Consider the following 23,667-nt stretch of genomic DNA (forward strand, 5'->3'; position numbering starts at 1 on the left):
TCGTTACCGCTCCACAGATTATTTTACTTATGTTGTGGTTATATGATATGTAAGTTTCATCGATTTAAATAGCTTATTTTGGAAAAAAATTGGTTTTAAAGTAAAATTTTTAAAAATTTTAATTTTGAAAAATATGTTCTTTTTTTCAAAATAACTTAAAAATTGTTAGATACCAAAAATCTCGAAAAACAAAAAAAGTCAGCATTGCTTTTCTGAATATCATGTATTTTTTTTGTTTTTCTGTTAGACAAAAGTTGATTGAGATTTGGTGTTTCTAAGTTTGCATACATTAGTGATGAGTGACTCATTCCACCCCTTTTCACTAGAGCCCTTTTAAAAATAAGGACTTTGAACCGATGAAACTTACAGATCATACAAACAATACATACACGAGTCAAGAATACTATTTGAGTATTTGAGATACTAATTAGGGGGTGATTTTCCCGATTTTTTTACCAAAAAAAAGGGAATAACTTTATTTTGAGCGTAACTTGTTTACTTTTGATGCTAGAAATTTTTTTTATAAAACAAAAATGAAGTTTCTTTTAAACACTTTAAATAATTTGTAATGAGTTTTCCCCGAAATGTGCTTCATTTTTGTTATTTCACGTTAAAGTATGCCATTTGGAATTTGATGAATATGAACCTATTTTTAATTAGCTATAACTCTGCTTCTACTAGGTATAGAAACGTGATATATACACCATTTTTTTAAATTTTTGACAGGCTATATTTTTGCTGAAAATGTTTTTTCGACAAAATAAGTACTATTTGAGTTATTTGCAAAAAACCGTCTAAAAGTGTGATTATTTTGTTGAAAAAATGAACATATTCACTGGCAAATAACTCGAACAGTATTGACTTAGTGAAAAAACTCTATAGAACAAAAGTCACTTAAAATTAGTCAGTTTATTAATTTCCGGACTTACTTTGGACGAATAATTTTTCACCCCCAAGAGGGGGTGAAAAGCACCCCCGGGGCAAAAGCACATATCGGCACAATATCACTTTTGTTCTTTGACTTATTAGCTATGTGTATGCCAAATTTCATGTCAATCCAAGCGGTTCTTTAAAATTTAGAGGTTTTGCAATATTTTACCGTTAAAGAACGGACTATAGCAATGTTTATGAAAATGAAGGCATTTCTTTGCAATAGTCATCTCAGTTTAGAATTAATACAAAGAATGGTTAAGTACTATGTTTGCTCTTTACTATTGTATGATGCAGAAGTGTGAACACCAAAAGTATTGACCATGAACAGAATTAAATCATTGGAAATGTGGATTCATATTCGGATGCAGAAGATTCCCAGAAGATATTTAGACAGTAAGAAAAACAAATAAGGAGCACTAAGGCTCAACAAAGATAGAGAACTGCTAAAGACGGCTAAACATCGGAAAATGTCTTTCTGGGACATATAGTGAGGGAAAAGCGGTACCTAGAGAATACTACAATTAAAGGCAAAATAGAGCGTCGTAGAAATGTAGGAAAACAACAAATTTCTTGGTTAAAAAATATTCGTGAATGGACTTCAGATATTAAGTGCAGGACAAATATTCCTTGTTGCAAAAAATCAAGAAACCTTTGCAATTTTGATCGCAAACATCGGATAAATCTGATCTGGCACGTGAAGAAGTTGTCATTAGAATGGGACAATATAAAGTAATTTTTTTGTAAAGTCGAACCCGCTTACTAGAATACATGTTATAGGAATATCCCGCTGTTTAATCTCAAACATTCAATTTTCAAATTTGATATTAAATAATCTTTTAATCACCCCGTATATCACACTAACGCAATTGTTATTATATTGCAAACATGTACAGGCTATTTAATTTAGTTAATTATTACAAATCACAAACAATATTTTCGACTAGGGCACACTAATTGTGCTGACTAAATAGAAACCTTTGTTCGTTGGTCGCGTGGGCTATGACTCAATTCATTTTGCCACCAAGAGAGAACACACATTTAATTCATTCCTTCGAATCAGTTCAACGAGTCAAGATGTGACTTTTAATGATTAATCAGTTCAACCGTCAAACGAATGGGTCAGTAAAGCATCGTTATTAGGTCTCCCGGGAAGTTAGTGTAGTTTACAGAAATAAATTCTATCTAGCTATCTAATCAGCCCTAAACATCCATCCTTGGATATAGGCCTCCCCTTCCTTCTTTCATGCCTCTCTTCTACAGAATCTCCTCTACATCTCCTCTTTTATAGAAATAAATTATCATCTTTAATTTGGTGTTTCACTATTTCACTATTTTGGTCACTAATAAATTAATGGACCCAAATATAGGTTGCTACAAAATATTATGCAAGCAAAAATAGCAGGCAAACGCAGTCCAGGACGAAGAAGAACCTCATCGTTGAAGAACTTGCGAGATTGGTATGGGTGTTGATACAAGCATGCTATTTAAGGTGCAGTGAATAAAATTAAGATAGCTATGATGGTAACCAACGTTCTGAAAGGACATGGTACATGAAGAAGAAGAAAACTAATGGCGATAGATCCTACAGCTGAGCCGAAGTTTTATACACCCGCTTTAAGGAATAGAAATTTGAGTAACCGAAGCGTTTCTACTAGCCACTAGTGTTGCCGAAAATCGGTCTTAGTCTTGCAGTCTTGTTCTTGTTATTGTATTTTTGCAAGACCAAGACCAAGACCAAGACCAAGACCAAGACCTTCTAATTTGAGCAAGACCAAGACCAAGACTTACCGTGCAAGATTTGAGCAATAACAAGACTAAGCCTGCAAGACTCTTGCGTCTTGTAGTTAGAACTGAGAGTCGTTTTAGAGATTATATTAGTTCGGGTACATTCTTAGATACTCTGTGAGAGGCAAAAAAATGTTTAACAAAAATTTGGAATGTTTGACTTATGCGCATTACGAATAATACCACAAACATACATAGCGAATCAGAAATATCTAATATTAAAATAACACTTTACACATGTGACATGTACTCAGAAATCATTATTACAATGCAAAAAAAAAATATTTTTTAAACTTTCCCATCAGACGACATCTTCGCTCTGAAATTAATTGTCTAGGTTTTATTTTTGCGTTGCGACCTTGCGATGCCGACAATAATGTCGTTAAAAATCTGTAGCTGAAAAAAAATATACATATTACATTTTATCGGTATAGGGATATAGAATAGTAAGACTATTATGTATATTTTTTCTGTTGATTGTGCAATGACCTCATTCAGTTAGACAAAATTTGCTGAAAGAATGCGGCTAATACTTAAAAGTATTAATAACGAGACACATTATGCAGATAATGCCGGCTGTACATACCGTGTAAACAAAATAACGAAATATTTAATAACGATAAACTGTCTACTGAGGCATTGAACAAAGAAATATTACAGTGAAATGTATGCAAGACAAAAGCACATTTATAGTAGTTTTTTCTGTAGTTAAATTAAATTGGTCATTTGTTGTATCAATCGACTGTTCTTTTGTTACTCTTTGTGTTTAGTGATACACACTACTCCAAAAAATTAACGCACCACCTTAAAAACGGGTCATTTTTGATGTTTTGTATTTCCTAAATCTGTTGTCCGATTGAAGTGATTTTTTTATATCTCTGTAATAATACTACTGCTAGGCAGGTAAATTGTTATTGTATACCAGGTGTACCAATCAAACTGTGTTTTTTTTCTTAAAGTTCGCATCACCCTATGGAATAGTCTAGCTTATAAAATATTAAAATTAAAACCCAACTATAGCCTCATATTTTCTTAACATTTTGTTTTTTGATTCATTCGCTTATGTTGGAGAATAAAAAGTGCGTACTTTTTTAGCTAGCCTTGTTTTTCATCAATGCAGTTTGTTTTTAAATAAGTATGGCAAACTTTAAAGGGTACTTACTCTGCACGAAAAATTAATGACAGTTTGCTTTTAAACGTATGTTCGCAAATGCTTCGTTTTCGAAATAGGGGATGTTAAAATTGTTCTTACAAACTGAATATTTATTGCTCTAAAACCGGTTGAGATATGCCAATGAAATTTGGTAGGTTTGAAGAGGTAGTTATTACATATTTTTGACATGCAATTAAGATTCTAATATTCACCAATGGCGCGCATACCTACGTGTAATCGGTTTGTTTAGAATTACCCCTTAAAATTTGCCATACTTATTTCAAAACATCCTGTATTGATGAAAAACATGACTAGTTATTAAAATACCTAACTTTGTTATTATCCAAGCGAATGAATAAAAATACAGAATGTTAAGAAAATATCAGACTGTAGTAGGGTTTTAATTTCAGTATTTTATAAACAATATTATTACAGCGATATTGTTAACGAATAAATAATTCAAGCTTAAAATTTACCTTCTCTATTACTTTATATGGGCAACTGCGAGACTTGCAAGACTCTTGTTGCAAAACCAAGATCAAGACCAAGACCTGGAGCGCAATACCAAGACCAAGACCAAGACCAGGTGTACGGTTGCAAGACCAAGACCAAAACTATCTAAGTCTCGTCTTGGTCTTGCATTTGGGCAACACTACTAGCCACCAATGATCAGTTATTAGAATATCCCGGTTATATGAATATTTTTGTTTGGCACGAAGGCTATTGGAATAAGCGGGTTCGACTATATTACCAAGTAGTAAAACAAAATAGTTATTTGTTTAAGTTGTATTTTGAGAACAATTTCCGAAGTGGAAATCGAAACGTCAAAATAAAAGTATTTCCAACTAAAATTGTGGTTAATTTCCATTAAAGATGCCATATACTGTAGAGATAATAATAGAAACAAATCGTTTAAACGCATTAAAATGTCTAATCAGGTCACATAATTTTATCATTATACCTCTTGATTAAAACTAACCATTGTTACCGCAACTTCGGCTATATATACACACAAACACCGAAGTTAACTAGGAATTCAATTACGTAATGAGTGCACTCACCTACGGGAATAGCGAAGGATATTCCGGACGTCAGCCGGAGATTGTTGATTCCTATAACGTTGCCATCTAAATTCACCAGAGGCCCTCCCGAATTTCCGAATGTAATCGCGGCGTCCGTCTGGATGTACGACATCGAGTCATTTTTCAACCCCAGGTCTTGGGCGGGACGATTAACGCAGCTTATCTGGAAACACAAGGTGGTTAGATTATACCGTGAAATCCAAATTGTAGGTATACTAATATAGTGAAAGTGATATAATATAAATTTTAATAATAAATTAAAACAAAACAAAACAAAATATCGTCCCTACCATTTCCAACTATCGAATGTGAAAAATCGGGTTTTTCAGATTAGATACCTTCCCTAACAACACAAAACATTCCAGGAATGTACTATCAAAGTTCTATTAATGTTTGAATGTACTGGACATTCAAGGAACATTCGGTGAATATCTGATTGTTATTCGTGGAATGTTACCACAAGACATTCTATGAACATACTACCAATGTCCTATATTTTAAGAGAGGCCATTTACTATTCAATTTGCATACATTTTCAAATTTGCTGCGCGTGTATATGTATTTAGGCAATCCAAACCACGTGACTTCTGGTTCTGGTTGGCATGGCATACAGGTTACAGAGGTTATGTTTGTAATACATTTCATTTCATCATTTCACTGTTTATCGTCATATTTTGGATTCATTTGGATTTCGTTTGCTGTATTTTGTGAACTTTATAAACTTTACCACACTGCAAAGTGATTATTTAAGGAAATTATTATTGGAGACACCAGATGTTTGGAGAAAGGTAGGGCAAACAATTTTTATCAATGTTCATTTTTCTCCGATATTTATCAATATTGATGAATTTTGCAAGCAGTAACATTATTTCTTTTATTGTTTTAGATATTTATTGAAGCTGAAAATAATTGGGGATTTAGATCCATATACAATTCAGTCAGAATTGGATTTTACCATAAAGTGCATTCCACCAAATTACTATTATAGATATTATAGATGAAAGCATACAAAAGACTTCAGGCACATAAATATTTTACAGCTGAATTTGTTTTTAAAGTTGGAGTAAAGTTGGAAGTCACAAGCAACAACTTCGTAAGTACCTACAAGAATATTGAGGAAATCCAGCTCCTGGATACTACTGGGCAAACTAGAAGATTGAAGAGGACAAAGCATTTTGAACTAGTTTGAGTGATAGTGAAAATCAGAGCATAATGCTTGTGTGTCTGTGTATGTTAGAATAGTGTGGTTAGAAAAGCAGGCATAGTGCTTGTGTGCCTGTTAGATTAGATAAGAGACGCTATGGGGTAAGCTCTTCATTTTAAGGAACAGTAGTAATTTAGGTTAAATTAAAATTGCTCATTGGTCAGAGTTATGACCAGATTGTAATTCTAATGAACAATTCAATACAATGAATCGTCATCGTAGTGATGATTATGGAAAAAAATATATGACAAGATTTTGTGCAATAAAAATGTTTATATTTATCAAGGATGTATTATTTGGTATGGCTACATATACAGTCGGAAAAATGAAAGAATACCCATGAATGAACATATAAAACACGCTGTATTTTCCTGTCACCGTGTCACAAAGAAAATTGTCCAGTGCAAGTAACAATAATTATTACATGTACTTGTGTTGACCAGTTTTTTGTGTGACACGGTGACAGGAAAATACAGCGTGTTTTATATGTTCGTTCATGGGTATTCTTTCATTTTTCCTACTGTACTTCTGGTATATCGTCGGTGATGTGACAATACCTCCTATCTGCTTTTTCATGAATTTTGTAGGAGATGAAAAACTTGTTTGGGCCACCTCGTGTTTTCATATATTTTTTGATTTGTTTTGTAGTAAATTCAACTATCTATTTACTACAAAACAAGTCAAAACTTACGTATAAAAACAGGAGGTGACCGTAAAAAATGTTCTTCGTCTCCTGCAAAACTAATGAAAAAACATATAGGAGGTATTGTCACATCACTGACGATATATTTCAGAGAATGTCTAAAAAATATACTTTGAATGTCCTAAGAACATTCATGGAATGTTTCAACAAGACATTCAGTCTAAACAATATACTGTGAATGTTCAAAGAACATTCGTAGACATTCATGGAAAGTTCCAACAAGACATTCAAGGAATGTTTAAAATGCTGACACAGCACTTTGCTGGGACTTTCCAGGGACGTTCGTGTGCTTTTGGGGACATTTCAGGAATGTTTTCAATGTCCTGTGTGTACCTTCTAGGAACATTCCTGGAATGTTTTGTGTTATTAGTGTTGTCCTCGCATTATACGTCATACATCTTATGGCAAATTCTCGTTATTGTAGCTTGATTAGGAGCGCGGGAAATATGCTGTTTAAACTATCGAATATGAACATTTTTCCATTTTTTTGACTGCAAACTGACGAAAATGGTATATTCGATACTTTTGTTTTGTATAAATAGAACTAAAGGTATATATTTCTACAACGCTTAATGTCGAATGTGTCACATTCGTTATAGACCAAGAGGCAGCGCTGAAAAATCTAATTGAATTTACTAAAGCTAGATTTTCACAGTTGATTACTGTGAGTGTGTAGAGAAACATACTGCGGTCGGTCAAGCGAAACGTAGAACAGGGGTTACTGAGAGGGTATCAAAGTTGCTTTCCTACGAAGGTAATTAGTTCCATTTACTAAGGCTGAAAATCAGTACACACATTCTAAATTAAATATAAATAAAAGTTATTATAGTCGGTCAGCTGTATGACGGGACGAGCCGGTCAGTCGGCCACAATAATCGATTGAGGAAATGAAGCATTTGGGCTCGCAATTTTTTCGTCTAGCATGGATTTACTTGAAATTTTCACAGAAGGTAGGGAATAGTCCAAGGATCATTTTCTATATCATGCCGCTATCATACGCTAAAACCTTGGGGGTGGTTGCCACCCCATCTCGGGGGTGGGAATTTTTTATTACATTTTAACCATATAATTCGATGGAAAAAGTGATTTTAAGAAAAAAATGTTATTTACATTTTCTTCGCAAAACTAACATTTTTAGAGTTATTCGCGCTTGAAAATAACAGTTTTTCGACGAAAAAATCGACTTTTTCAGAGGGTTTTTTGAGAATACCTCGAAAAATATGCATTTAATCAAAAAAACTGTAGATATCGAAATTGTATCTTTTAGTAACATAAACCAAATTCTTTTCCTATAATATCTTTAATACTAATTCAAACCGAGATTCGGCATGGCAAAATTAGCTTTTCTCGTCAAATGCAAAATTTGAAATATTCAAAGCCAAATAATGGGAAAACTTTGCATTTTTCGAGGAACCCCTAAAATATCTTTTTTCAAGTATAAAATTAGACATTTAAAAAAAAATAATAAAAAATTTCTAGCATGAAAATTAAGCGACTTACAGAAAAATGTGTGTACCTGCTTTTCTCTACGAAAAAATCAGTGAAAACAACCCCCTAACTACCTTCCTAATTCAAAATTGGTCTTCACCTTTCTGTAGTTCCTTTTATATGTATATTATCAATACACTTAAGGAGTTTGACCTATTTAAAATGCCTAATTTTGGAAAAATTGGAGTTTAAAGAAAAATTGATTTTTTGCAATTTGGTATTTTTCACCTTTTACTTCAAAATATCTCCGAAAATACTGAAGATATGAAAAAAATTATAAACTACTAAATTGTAGCTTTTTTAATGACTAAAATTACGCTGTGCATAGATTTTCATTACAGTGAATAGTTAGCCAGATATAGCTGTTTAAAACCTCTATTTACCAGCAAACACCCCCTTATTCGAGCCCTTTAAACCCGCCCCAATTAAAAAGTAAGGCATCTTACGGAATTTAATTTACACTGTCTTATAGCTCTTTAAAAATGCTACAAAATCATTTTTGAGGGTCTCATTACTGAGAGGGTATCAAAGTTGCTTTCCTGCGAAAGTAATTAAATCCATTTATTAAGACTGAAAATCAGTACACAGTGAGATATAATATTTTTCCAAAATTAGGCATTTTAAATAGGTCAAACTCCTTGAGTGTATTGATAATATAAATATAAAAGGAACTACAGAAAGGTGAAGACCAATTTTGAATTAGGAAGGTAGTTAGGGCGTTGTTTTCACAGATTTTTCGTAGAGAAAAGCAGGTACCGACATTTTTTGATTATAAGTCGCTTAATTTTCATGCTAGAAACTTTTTATTATTTTTTTTTGAAAGGTCTGATTGTATGCTTGAAAAAAGATTATTTAAGTTTTCCTCTAAAAATGCAAATTTTTCGCATTATTTGGCTGTGAATATTTCAAATTATGCATTTGACGAAAAAAGCTAACCTTTAAAGGTTAAAGGGTCGTATTGGTTAGCTTTTAAAATTTTAGCTAACCGAAAAGTTACCGTTCAAAAATACGAACCGATTTTACTTTAATTTTACTTGCCGTATCTCGGTTCATATTGGTCTTAAAGATATTATTGGGAAATAATTTGATTTGTATTGCCAGAAGATACAATTTTAATGTCTACAGTTTTTTTGATTAAATGCATATTTTTCGAGGAATTCTCAAAAAACCCTCTAAAAAAGTCGATTTTTTCGTCGAAAAACTGTTATTTTCAAGCGCGAATAACTCGAAAAATATTAGTTTTACGAAGAAAATGTTAAAAACATTTTTTTCTTAGAATCACTTTTTCCATCGAATTGCATGGTTAAAATGTAATAAAAAATTGCCACCCCCGAAATGGGGTGGCAACCACCCCCAAGGTTTTAGCGTATGAAAGCGGCATGATATATAAAATTATCCTTGGTCTATTCCCTACCTTCTGCGAAAATTTCAAGTAAATCCATGCTGGACGAAAAAATTGCGAGCCAAAATGCTTTATTTCCTCAATCGACTATTGGGGCCGACCGACCGGCTCTGTCCCGTCATACAGCTGACCGACTATAATAACTTCTATTTATATTTAATTTAGAATGTGTGTACTGATTTTCAGCTTTAGTAAATGGAAATAATTACCTTCGTAGGAAAGCAACTTTGATACCCTCTCAGTAGCCCCTGTTCTACGTTTCGCTTGACCCTCCGCAGTATGTTTCTCTACACACTTACAGTAATCAACTGTGAAAAATCTAGCTTTAGTAAATTCAAATAGATTTTTCAGCGCTGCCTCTCCGTCTATTAGTTTGTGTTGTAATTTATAACAGTTATTCAATTATAATATGTAAACTGTCGAAAGTGCTAAACTACTGAGAAGAACAAAATGCACGTGTTTACAATTTGTGCGAATTTTCTTTCAGTATCGGTTCCAAGAAATTCTTGTGAGGTAGTTTATGATTTCATTTTAACAGATTTTCATTATTTGATTATACAGTTATTCAGTTATTCGCTATTATACATTCGCTACTTTGAAACATCGGACTCGAAACAAATCTTTGATTAATACAAAAAGCAAAGTAACGAATGTGATTTTTTGGAAAGAAAAAAATGATAAGCAGTTCAAATTTGTGTTCAATCTAACAAGGATTAAACATTACATAAAAAAATATAAAGACTTTCCCATTTCTCAATGCGCTGATTTAGGAGTCTCTAAAAAAGAGTTATTTTGGTCTCCTGAAAAGTACCACTTTTCACATTCGATAGTTGGAAATGGCAGGGACGATATATGGAGTGCACAAAGTCGAATCAACATTAGAATATGAAGGTAGACAACCATACCTACGAATATGCTTCACTTCCACTTTTTCCTACCTAGGCTCAATAATAAATGACAACAACATCAGTCAAGAAATACAAGCACGGATTCTTAGCAGTAATAAGTGCTTGTATGCATACAAATACTTTTAAGGAAAAGTAAGTTACTGAATGGTGAGTCTAAGCTTAGAATCTACAAAACAGTTAGACCACTGGTCATATACAGGGTGGGGCATTAGTGTGACAAAGTCCAATTACTCGTTTGTCGTAAGAGATACGAAAAAAAGTTATTTAGGTAAAAGTTGGGGCACACATAGTATCACATTTTAAAAATATTTTCAAATATACAGGGGCCTCCGTATTGACAAGGTGACACAAACTTTTGCTTTTTTAAATGGAACACCCTGTATATTTTTACATTTTTGGATTCTCCTCGATGTTTCCTTTCTTAAAATATATGGTTTTGTAATATTATACGAGCTAGTTTAAAAGTTATTTACGTTTTTTTGTTAATTTCGTAGCAAAATCTACACCCTGTAGAATTGTAGTGATTTGACATCAAATTTTCTATTTATATTCAAACGATTTTTAGTATAGTCTACTACTGTTAATCATTAATAGTGTAGCGAAATGTTTAATTTTAGTATACAGGGTGGGTCGAAACTCGGAATGAGTATTTTCTGAGTTTTCTTAAATAGAACACCCTGTATTTTAGTATTGTAATGAAATTACATTTTATGGTACTTTTTTATTTCTTAAGCATTCCCTATACCTAAGTGCTTTAATTTGTAAGTTATTCGTCATTCTTTAAACAAACATTAATTGCAACAAAAATTACATAAAATTTCATTAGGTGTAGCCGTGAAAATATCCAATCAAAAGTAATTTTTCGAAAAAAAATACATAATAATCCAGCCTGATCCTTAATTTATTAATATTGGATGAGATATCCAAATACATTCGTAGTTAAGGTTGTTGGTGCTTAAAATATGAATCAAACATACAAAATTCTGCCTAGTTGGCTATGACACAAAATATGCTTAGACATTTGACATTATGCTATTTATATAGTTCCAGTTGATTTGATACCATTACTAATATTAATTTTTCTAATGAGGAACGGATTAAAATGGCTTTGTGCTAGGAGAGTATAACAAAAATGCGCTACTTGCAATAAAAATTTATCATGCAGCAATTCCCTGATAGACGATAACCAAAAAGAGAAACTTTTGAAAGTATACTAAAACGGTTTCAACAGGCTATATACTTAGATTGTAAGAACGATTGTACTAATATGCAGATCCTCAATGACACTAAGGATTAAATTAATTGCTGTTTTCTTCACTTACAATAGTTTTTATTCGAGCAGATTTATCATAATCTAAGTGATCAGTCCATTGAAACTGTTCTAGTAACGAGCGATCCACAATTATTGGGATCAAAGCTATCCGTGCAAAAAATTACGTATGTCTTGTTTTAATCTGAAAGACCGCCGGAGTGTGACGTCACGGCCAACTGTGGCTATATTCAGTGTTGTTATGATCAATGATCACTTTTTCAAACAAAGCATAAAGATTGAAAACACGTTGAAATGATACCCAATCTCAAGACCTTTTAATTCGTATAAAATTAAATTTTGCTTCCTCTGCTACTTTTTATGTTCAATTATAGTGTTTTTTAACGTACACTGACAAGTATCTGTCAAAAAGTTGACGTAAACTAAAAAGTATATCTGAATTAATAATAGACATGCACTGTATAGCTATCTCTGTCGTTCAGAGCCACCTATGGTGACAATAATTTTGGATCACACGTTATATTTTTAAACGTTTCTCTTCTTAGTTGTCGTCTATCAGGGAATTTCTGATGAAAAATTCTTATTGCTAGTAGCACATTTTTGTTATATTCCACTAGCACCAAAATCTTATTAATCAGTTTCTCATAAGAAAAATACATATTAGTAATGGTAACAAAGCAACTGGATCTATATAAATAGTATAATGTCAAATTTTTAAGGAAATTTAGTACCATAGCCGACTAGGTAGCATATTGCATGTTTTTATTAATACATATTTTGCGCACCAACAACCTTAACTACGAATTTATTTGGATATTTCATCCAATAGTAATAAATTAATGATCAGACTAGATTATGACGTATTTTCTTTTCCAAAAATTATTTTTGATTAAATATTTTCACAGCCACCTAATAAAATTTCACGTGATTTTTCTTACAATTAATGTTTGGCTTAAAGAATCACGAATAAATTACAAATTAAAGCACTTAGGTATAGGGAATGCTTAAGAAATAAAAAAGTACCATAAAATATCATTTCATTACAATACTTAAATACAGGGTGTTCCATTTAAGAAAACTCAGAAAATACTCATTCCGAGTTTCGACCCACCCTGTATACTAAAATTAAACTTTTCGCTATACTGTTAATGTTTAACAATAGTAGACTATATTAAAAATCGTTTGAACATAAAATAAAAATTTGATGTCAAATCACTACAATTCTACAGGGTGTAGATTTTGCTACGAAATTAACAAAAAAACGTAAATAACTTTTAAACTAGCTCGTATAATACTACAAAACCATATATTTTAGGAAAGGAAACATCGAGGAGAATCCAAAAATGTAAAAATATACAGGGTGTTCCATTAAAAAAACATAAGTTTGTGTCACCCTCTCAATACGGACGATCCTGTATATTTGAAAATATTTTTAAATTATGGTACTATGTGTGCCCCAACTTTTACCTAAATAACTTTTTTTCGTATCTCTTACGACAAACGAGTAATTGGACTTTGTCACACTAATGCCCCACCCTGTTTGTATTTGAAACGTGGACCATCGCAACCACTGATGAAAATCAACAGCACATTTGCGCGCAAAATACTAAGGAAGATATTTGGACCATCCGAATGGAGCGATGGTTCGTGGAGAACTAAAATGAACCACTAGCTGGATGAACTAATGAAGAGCGCAGATATTGTTTTTTTTTCTTTTTCTTTTTGGCTTGGATTATAGTCATTCAGCCAGTCTCAATCAAAAGTAAATGTATTTAAAATATTGACGATTAGTGAAACATGGCTAGTATAATAATATTACAATATTTTACTTCTTATATTACCTACTCATTACAGCTAATGTACATACTATGTTAATAAATTTTATAAATATATTATACTTAATGTTTATCAAGATCGACCCATGCAACGAGGACTATTGTAACTCAGTTTTGGTTGAACTGAGATAATCGCGTTTGAAAATTTTTTCGCAAAGAGGTCGCTCTAAGAAATGACGATATCTTTGGAAGAAATACGCCTTACAACCTGAAATTTCTATTATATTATACGGAAAGTGTTTTAAATGGTTTCATAGTTCAAACATAACAAAAAACACATTTTTTTGCTAAATTTTATAGACTTACTATAGTTTTCGTCGAAGCAATTAAGGAAAAAAACATACTTACTCTATACTTAGTAACAGTAAATGACGTTATCTTTGGAAGAAATACGTTTTAGAAGTTTAAGTTTCTGTTATATTATATATAAAGGGTTTTAAGGGATTTCACAGATCAAACATAACAAAAAATAGTTTTTTTCCTAATTTCTGTAGACCTACTATAGTTTTCGTCGAAACAGTTAACGAAAAAATACTTTTTCTAGACTAGATTTACAATAAAACACATTTCTATAGTTAATCGGAATAACTAAACTTAGAGTCTTACTAGAGAAAACTATAGTAAGTCAAACAGTTTGACTCAAACTTGAAATACCTTCCGCTGTTTCTTGCAACGAAGCCTACAGTAACTCAACTTACTATGGTTTTCGCCTGCAGGAGTGTGGGTCAGTAAACTTACTATACAGGGTGAGGCAAATAAAGGGCCTATTAGAAATATCTCGAGAACTAAAGGCAACAAAATCATGAAAATTGGAATAAAGGGGTTTTGAAGGATGATCTATTAAATGAAAATATTTTCATCTCTTTGCAACTTCCGGTTATACCGGAAGTTGCTTATAACTTCGTTTTTTAAATGGGACACCCTGTATATTTTTACATTTTTGGATTCTCTTCGATGTCTTCCTTCTTAAAATATGAGGTTTTGTAATATTATACAGGGTATTTTAAAAGATAATTACGTTTTTTTATTAATTTCGTAGCAAAATTAACACCCTGTAGAATTGTAGTAGTTTGACATCTAAAACTCTACTTACGTTCAAATGATTTTTAATATACTCTACTATTGTTAAGAATCATTAGTATAGCTAAATTTTTAATTTTAGTATACAGGGTTGGTCGAAACTCGGAATGAGTATTTTCTGAGTTTTCCTAAATGGAACACCCTGTATTTAAGTATTGTAATGACATGATATTTAATGGTACTTTTTTATTTCTTAAGCATTCCCTATACCTAACTGCTTTAATTTGTGCTTAATTGTTATTCGCACCAACAATCTTAACTAAGTAGGTATTTCGATAGCTAAACCATTATTGGTAATTTTAAGGACCAGTCTGGATTAATATGTATTTATTTCTGAAAAATTATTTGGGATTGAGTATTTTCACGGCCAACCTAATAAAATTTTACGTATTTTTTGTTGCAATTAATGTTTAGCTTGAATCACCATTAACTCACAAATTAAAGCAGTTAGGTATAGGGAATGCTTAAAAAATAAAAAAGTACTATAAAATATCATTTCACTACAATACAAAAATACAGGGTGTTCCTTTTAAGAAAACTCAGAAAATACTCATTCCGAGTTTCGACCAACCCTGTATACTAAAATTAAAAATTTAGCTATACTAACGATTCTTAACAATAGTAGAGTATATTAAAAATCATTTGAACGTAAGTAGAGTTTTAGATGTCAAATTACTACAATTGTACAGGGTGTGAATATTGCTACAAAATTAATAAAAAAAACGTAATTATCTTTTAAAATACCCTGTATAATATTACAAAACCTCATATTTTAAGAAAAAAGACATCGAAGAGAATCCAAAAATGTAAAAATATATAGGGTGTCCCATTTAAAAAAACGAAGTTATAAGCAACTTCCGGTATAACCGGAAGTTGCAAAGAGATGAAAATATTTTCATTTAATAGATCATCCTTCAAAACCTCTTTATTCCAATTTTCATGATTCTGTTGCCTTTAGTTCTCGAGATATTTCTAACAGGCCAGTTATCTGCCTCACGCTATATACATGCAAATGCTTTACTGGTTGCCTTAAAATTCATACTTGATTTACCATACTTTTCTACCAAATGAAGCTTAAAAAGAAGAATAATACCATAATAGTAAGTCAAATGTAACGTTTTTGAGTTACTATAGTCTTCGTTGCATGGGTCGGACATAGTGTATACATTTTACAAATAAAAATATGAATGTTAATCATTCAAAATAAATGCATTCTTTCTTGTATTTTTTTTTCTTTTTTTTTTGTTTTGTTTTTTGTTTTGTGTTTTTTTGTCACTACGATAAGATGTCAACCCGGTTCAATCCTTCGGAGGTTTAACCCTTAACTACAGACATCCGGTATTTTTTACCGGCGGGCATTCCCAAAATGTGGATTTCGTGGTAACCTCACAACTTACAAGTTCATGTGTCTCTGTACCTCTCGGGCAGTTTGTATAACAATGCTAGTCAAAGCGTGTATTGTGTATTGTCAATATTTTCTTTTCTGGTACACATCAAAAATCTTAACCGGTAAAAATTACCGGATGTCTGTGTTAAGGGAGTATTTTTATATGAGTACTATATTTGTAAATCTGAAATGTTTACATTATTTTTTTGTGTTTTTGGGGAAAAAGTAAAGAAATGGACTGTGGAAGACATCCTGGACCTTCAATGAAGGTTAAATTTGAAGATAAAAATTTTGAGGCCACTTTGCAAAAATGGAATTGTCATTTAATTTTATTACAATTTTACCCCTTGCAGATTTTTTTTCATGGATGTAAAAATTTTCGTGGATGCTATTTTATATTTCCTTTGTGATTCTATGTTACGTTTATTTGTTAAAAAAAAGTTTAAATTTTTGTCCATAGCATTTATGGCCGTTTGTTTCAATAGACCAAAAATGTTACCAAAATTCTGCTTTAATAGATTATTCTTCAAAAATCTTGTCATTATATTATTAAAATCACTCATTTTACCATTTTTCCCATATCTAGAGACTCCATAAAAACACATAATGCAAAAAGTTTTTGTTTTTTATTATTAACTTTATATTTTGACTCTATTTTATAATGACCGGTAAAAAATACCGGGAGTCTGTAGTTACGTGATAATATTGAGATGTCTGTAGTTAAGGGTTAAATCCTCTTAGTGATTTTTTTCTTTAAATTAAAAAAAATGTATACACTGCGGTGCAAAAAAAATCGATCCACTAAAAATTTGGTAATTTTAATGTTTCGAATTTCCTAAACCCGTTTTCAGATTTAAGTGATTTTTACCACGTTATAGCTTTATTCATTGACAATATCTCTGTAATAATATTGTTGCTAGACAGTCAAACTATCATTGTATACCGGGTGTACAAATAAAACTGCGTTTTTTTCTCAAAGTTCGCATTACCCTGTGGACTATTCTGGCATTTATAAAATACTGAAATTAAAACCCAACTATAGCCTCAAGCTTCCTTAATATTTTGTCTTTCGATTCATTCGCTTATGTTGGATAATAAACAAGTTAGGAACTTTAACAACGGGCCATATTCGTCATCAGTACATGAGAAAATAATGACAATTTGCTTTATAATCATATGTCCGCAAACGCTTCGTTTCCGAGATACGGGATATTCAATTTTTTTTACAAACTGATGATTTACTTATTGCTTTAAAACCAGTTGAGATGTGCACATAAAATTTGGTGGGGTTTAAGACGTAGTTAATGCACATTTTTTGACATACAATTAAGAATTTAATATTCACCAGTAGCGCGCAAACGGGTATTATGACCGATATTATTACCCGTACGCACGCCAATGGTGAATATAAAATTCTTAATTGTATGTCAAAAAATGTGCAATAACTACGTTTTAAAACCCACCGAATTAGATCTGCATATCTCAACTGGTTTTAAAGCAATAAATAAATCGTCAGTTTGTAAAAATTTAAAAAACCCGTATCTCCGAAACGAAGCGTTTGCGGACATATGATTATCAAGCAAATTGTCATTATTTTCTCATGTACAATTACCCCTTAAAGTTTGTCGCTCTTATTTAGAAAACACCCTGTACTGTTGACGAACATGGTCAGTTGTTAAGAACCTAACTTTTTTATTATCCAACATAAGCGAATGAATCGAAAGACAAAATGTTAAGAAAACCTGAGGCTATAGTTGGGTTGTAATTTCAGTATTTTATAAAATGATAGAATAATCCACCGGGTGATACGAACTTTGAGAAAAAAACACAGTTTGATTCGTACACCCGGTATACAATGATATTTTGACTGTCTAGCAATAATATTATTACAGCGATATTGTGAATGAACAAGGCTATAACGTGGTAAAAAATCGCTTAAATCGGACAAAAGGTTTAGGAAATTCGAAACATCAAAAATGACCAAATTTTTAGTGGATCGATTGTTTTGCACGGCAGTGTTATGTCCATCTTAATATTTTGATTTGTATTGTTGTAACTGGTAAATATAGCAGTAATATTATATGTATATTTCTGGTAAACATTACAACAGTTGTTTTTTTTTTGGGTTAACCTAGACCCTTGGCCTTTACCAAAACCATCAAAATACGGTACGCGGCAAAAGAAACAGTACTGAAAAGCGTATGCCTCAAGATGCTTTCGCAATGACGCAAAAAATGCTTTTTTCAAAATAACTTAAAGATTGTTAGAGGTACCAAAAATCTCAAACAATAAAAAAAGTCGGCTTTGCTTTTCGGAATATTTTGTATTTTTTGTTTTTCTATAAAGAAAAAATTGGAAACGAAGCGTTTGGGGACATATGATTATAAAGCAAATTGTCATTATTGTCTCATGTAAAATTACCCCTTAAAGTTTGTCGCACTTATTTAGAAACACCCTGTACTGATAACGAACATGGCCAGTTGTTAAAATATCTTACTTTTTTTTATTATTCAACATAAGCGAATTCATCGAAATACGAAATGTTAAGAAAATCTGAGGCTATAGTTGGGTTTTAATTTTAATGTTTTATAATTGCTAGAATAGTCCACTGGGTGATGCGAACTTTGAGAAAAAAACACAGTTTGATTCGTACACCCGGTATACAATGACAGTTTAACTGTCTAGCAACAATATTATTACATCGATATTGTCAATGGATAAGGCTATAACGTGGTAAAAAATCAGTTAAATCGGACAACAGCTTTAGGAAATTAAAACATCAAAAATGAACAAATTTTTAGTGGATAAATTTTTATGCACCGCAGTGTATTTTTTATATTTTTTTTTGTATTTTTTTAGTTATTAGATTATTTTAGATAGTAGATTTTTTTAATTTAATAATTTTTTTTTATTTTTTTTGTTTAATTTTTTTATTAATATTTTTTTTAATATTTTTTAACATATTTTACATATACCTATAATTAATTACAATAATATTTTACTATGTGACAAGTAAGATACCAGTCAAAAATTTTCTTTTTATTCAGTGACAGAATAAAGAGAATATTTACAGGGAGTGGGATGTTCTGGTCTATAATTCTTTTAATTAGGTAATTGGTTAGATGCTTATGCTTCTTGCATTCAAAAAATATGTGGTTCAAGTCACTTTTAACCTCAAATTCTTGACAAACATTCGAATCTAATATGTTTATTTTAAATAAATGTGCAGGATAACATGCATGTCCAAATCTAATTCTACTGATGGTGGATATGTAATTATTTGCGAGGGAGGGTGAAATTATTATACCAAGGTTTTTCCGGAATAATCGGTTGTATGGTTCTTTTCATTAGCATTTTTCAGTGCGTCACAAATGATATAAAAAAAGGTTAGTCCGTGATAAATACACATTTATGCCATTTATTCTAACATGACATTTTAGTTAAATCTGACAGTTGTCACATTTTATTTGCAATTTGGTATAAAAACAAATCAATTTTGTTTATTGCATTTATAAAATGGTATTTTCTTTGATTTGTATAGTCTTATAAGTTGTACAGATTAATTTTTTTTATATATAGAATAATATATTATTTAATATTAGAGCCGGCGTAGCCGAGTGGTAGTGTGCTAGGCTAGCGTGCCGATGGTCCGGAGTTCAAATCCTACCGCCGGCAAGAACAACTAGACATTTTTAAAAATGTTTATAGGCCCCAGGTCGACTCAGCCTGAATAAAATGAGTACCTTGGGTAAAACCAGGGGTAATAATAGGCGGTTGAAGCGTAGCACTGGCCCTGTTACCCTCCTTGTATACCGTAGGCCCTAGATATAGCAGACTACCCTGCTATACTCCCAAAGCCACGTGAGCGGTATAAAACGGGAGACTATTATTATTTAATATTATATTATTAGCGCCATCTATTGACAACTAGATTCAATGTTATTAATGTCACCGACAAAATGTAATCAGAGACGTGCGTTTTTTTCTGTCACATACAATTTAATGCGTTAGAGAGAAATCGAAAAACTGTGACGCACTGAAAAATGCTCATGAAAAGAACCATATCAAACTGTATTGTGTTGTTGATATGCTACAGTATCTTTCCCAGTGTGTTTTCCAGTTCTTCATCTGTTCAGTTCTTAAACAAGCAAATGCATCTATGTAGAATGCAGGGCTGATATTTGGTTACTGCTCCATGGGTGAGGGAATTTTTAGCTAATTGGTCTACATGTTGATTAATGATATTGTTAGATCTGTAAAGTTACAAAGACTAAACTGGCTTAATCACCTAGAAAGAATGCCAGAATTGGGCTATAAAAGTAATCCAGAGATGGAAGCCCCAACAAAATAGAACAAGAGGAAGTTCCCGTAAAATATGGATAGACGACATAGAGGGGGATCTTAAAAACATGAACATCAGGCAGTGGCGAAGGAAAGTATCCGACAGGGCAGAATGGAAGAACATTGTTAAGCAGGCAAATACTAACATAGAGTTGTAGCGCCATTAGAAGAAAAAGGAAAAAGAAGATATAATATAGATTAAAACGGGCTGGTTCCCGAGTACAATATACCAAGAATAAGAAAAGAGCTAAACGCGGTAACAGTGGTGTAGCGTAGTAGGGGCGGCCCGCCCCGGGCGGCACTTTTTGGAGGCAGCAAAATTTAACAATAAATAATAAAAATATTTTGTAAATATTTTAACCATTTTATATTTTTAACGCAACTACAAATTTGGACCGATTGAAAGAAGCACGGAATTTTTCACTACTTATTTTGTGACGAATTCGGGGAATTCCTTCTTTGAATGATATTTTGTAGCGACTGGCAACAACGTCTATACTGATTTGTGGAAATTACCCGTTTATTACTAACAATCAGCACAACTTTTTTCGGCAGTTTAGAACGTTGCTATTCTTTTTTTTTCTCATCGATACATCGTTGGGAAGTTCTGATAGCAGCTACAGGCAAAAGAAGGATTCAAGACATACGGTGGAGTGCAAGAGGCGATACCGTAAATGTGACATGGCATCATTACAAAGACATTCTCGTCACTTTGGAAAAACTAACAGAGGCAGGTGAAAGCTTAAACACGGGGACAGATGCAGATGCTTTACTAGTTTCGATGCAGTCATTTTCCTTTATTTGTTTTTTGGGCCTGTGGCAACCTTTGCTACATGAAGTGAATGATGCACAAAAATATTTACAAACAAGGGGACTTGACATAAGATTGTGTGCTCAGAAAGTAAATGCTTTGCAGATGATATTGACACAGAAAACAGAGGAATGGGCAAATGGTGCTGTAGGTTATGCAAAAAATATGTGTGAAGATCTTCGAATTTCCATAAAACCTCGGAGGTGCAAAACAAGAAAGCATATTTTTGATGACGGAACTAGAGGTGATAACTTGTCTTGTGAAAATGAGTTGAGACGAAAGCTGTTTTGTTCGTTAGATAAAGTTATTGTAGAAATTCGTGAGCGTTTTCAACAGCTACAGAATTGAACGGATAAGTTTTCTTATGGAACGCCGGCTATATTATTAGATCCAGACAACACTGAATGTAATCTAGACCTAGACTACGCATCTGACGAAATTGACGAGTAGGGTTTCAAGCTGGAAAAACTTCGACTGCGGACTTTCGTTGCTACAGGCAACGAAATTGATTAATGCAGACTCACTTGCATTTTTTAAATTTATTGTTAAATCCAAGCTGGAGCCCAATATTTTAATAATGTTCCGAATATTTTTCACAGTTGCTATAAGCAATGCCAGCTGTAAGATGAGTTTTTCAAAATTGAAATTGATTAAAAATTATTTAAGATCGACAATGAGTACTCTAAGACTAAGTAATTTGGCTATTTTTTCTATTGAGCAAGAGGTGTGTGATGAGATAGACATTGACGGTGCAATAAAAGACTTTGCTCTTAAAAAAAGTAGACGTATAAATTTTTAATTGAAGACGGAGGTTTTGTTTTACATTCTAACAAATACTCATATTATTTTTCAATAAAAATAAAACTATAACATTATAGTATCGTTCTAGTTCTAATTAAAAATTGATTTTATTTAATTTTCTGGACCGTCAAGGTGTACCTAATCTGAAGTAATAAGTGCCTAAGTTATATCAATGTATCTAATTGGTTAAATTAAAAGAATTTTTGTATTAATAAACGTGATTGTAACTTAGATAAACTTTCTTATTTAATCCAACCTGTATAATGCAAAATAATGATGACTGTTCTCGCCGAAAAGTTCTCTATAATTAATGTATGTAATGTATAGTATACAATAAATTAAAATAAATAAATAAGAGGGCGGCAAAATTGTCTTCCGCCCCGGGCGGCCGACACTCACGCTACGCCACTGCGCGGTAAAAATGAGTAGCAGATAAAATATTCTAGCTCCAAAAGAGCTGATATCAATATTACGTGGTGCAAAAATGTATTTTCATTTTGATGGAAAACAAAATTATAGTCTTATTTTGAAAGATTTGCTATATCTATATATGCTAGATTTGAAATAAAACGCGCCACAAAAGAGTACCTTTGAAAAATTTTGCTTTCTTGCTTTTTGTGGCGCGTTTTATACCAACTTTAGCAAATATTATGGAAAAATCTTTACAATATTTAAAATTGTAGGTATTTAAATAAAACAAAATTTAGATATTTGAAGAAAAACAGTCATATCAAAACTTATTCTAATCTACATCACTGTCGCCACTGTAATTCATTCCTGTTTGGATTTTTTACAATAACTCATTTTAATAATGCCATATCCTTTCAGAAACAATTTTAAATGAAATTTTGAAGGACCATAAAACAAGATTGATCACATTAATTCAAAATCTTAAGTTTTTAAAAGGAAAATGGGTAAAGGGTTCAAGAAAGGCAATACTCGCGCTATGAACCTAAGTAGTTATAGTGATATCTCTGACAGTTTTTATGCTACAGTAATGAAAAGATCAAAATTTGTGTCAAAAACATCCCAACATTTTGTACTGAATCATTTTTTGTATCCTTTATCACTTTCGAGTTACGCGGGAAAAAGGTAGAATAAGAAAGTTAAAAAATGCACTCTATAATTAGATCTTATTTTTTTTTTCAAAAACCATGCACTTTAAACCAGTTTATTTTTAAGCATAGAAATAACGCTAAAATAAAACATATTATTGTAGGAGGAAAACGATGTACTTAAATTCTGGTCGATGCGAGGTTATATATATATACTGCTCATTTTTTCTTAAAATAATATATTAGCGTTCAATTTTTTTGTACCTTATTTCGCTTAGTTTGAATGCAATCGACATTTAACGGTATGTACTCATTTTAAAGGTCTTTTCACGCACTACAAAAAGTGTTTTCATCATTTTCACATGTAAAATCGATCATTTTTCTGATATAACAAATTGAATGCACCGATTCGAGCATTCTCAAATAAAA

At 32.0% G+C, this 23,667-nt stretch overlaps 1 protein-coding gene across 1 annotated transcript in view; it reads right to left on the reverse strand.

Moving 5' to 3' along the window:
- Window positions 1-23,667, reverse strand: part of LOC126885264 (serine protease HTRA2, mitochondrial-like) — a 74,129-nt gene that overhangs the window by 10,222 nt on the left and 40,240 nt on the right. Inside the window, exon 3 of the mRNA XM_050651751.1 lies at window positions 4,933-5,116. Coding sequence (XP_050507708.1) covers window positions 4,933-5,116 — 184 coding nt within the window. The remainder of the gene's footprint in view (window positions 1-4,932; window positions 5,117-23,667) is intronic.

Source organism: Diabrotica virgifera, chromosome 5, assembly GCF_917563875.1.
Source record: "Diabrotica virgifera virgifera chromosome 5, PGI_DIABVI_V3a".
Lineage (NCBI taxonomy): Eukaryota > Metazoa > Arthropoda > Insecta > Coleoptera > Chrysomelidae > Diabrotica > Diabrotica virgifera.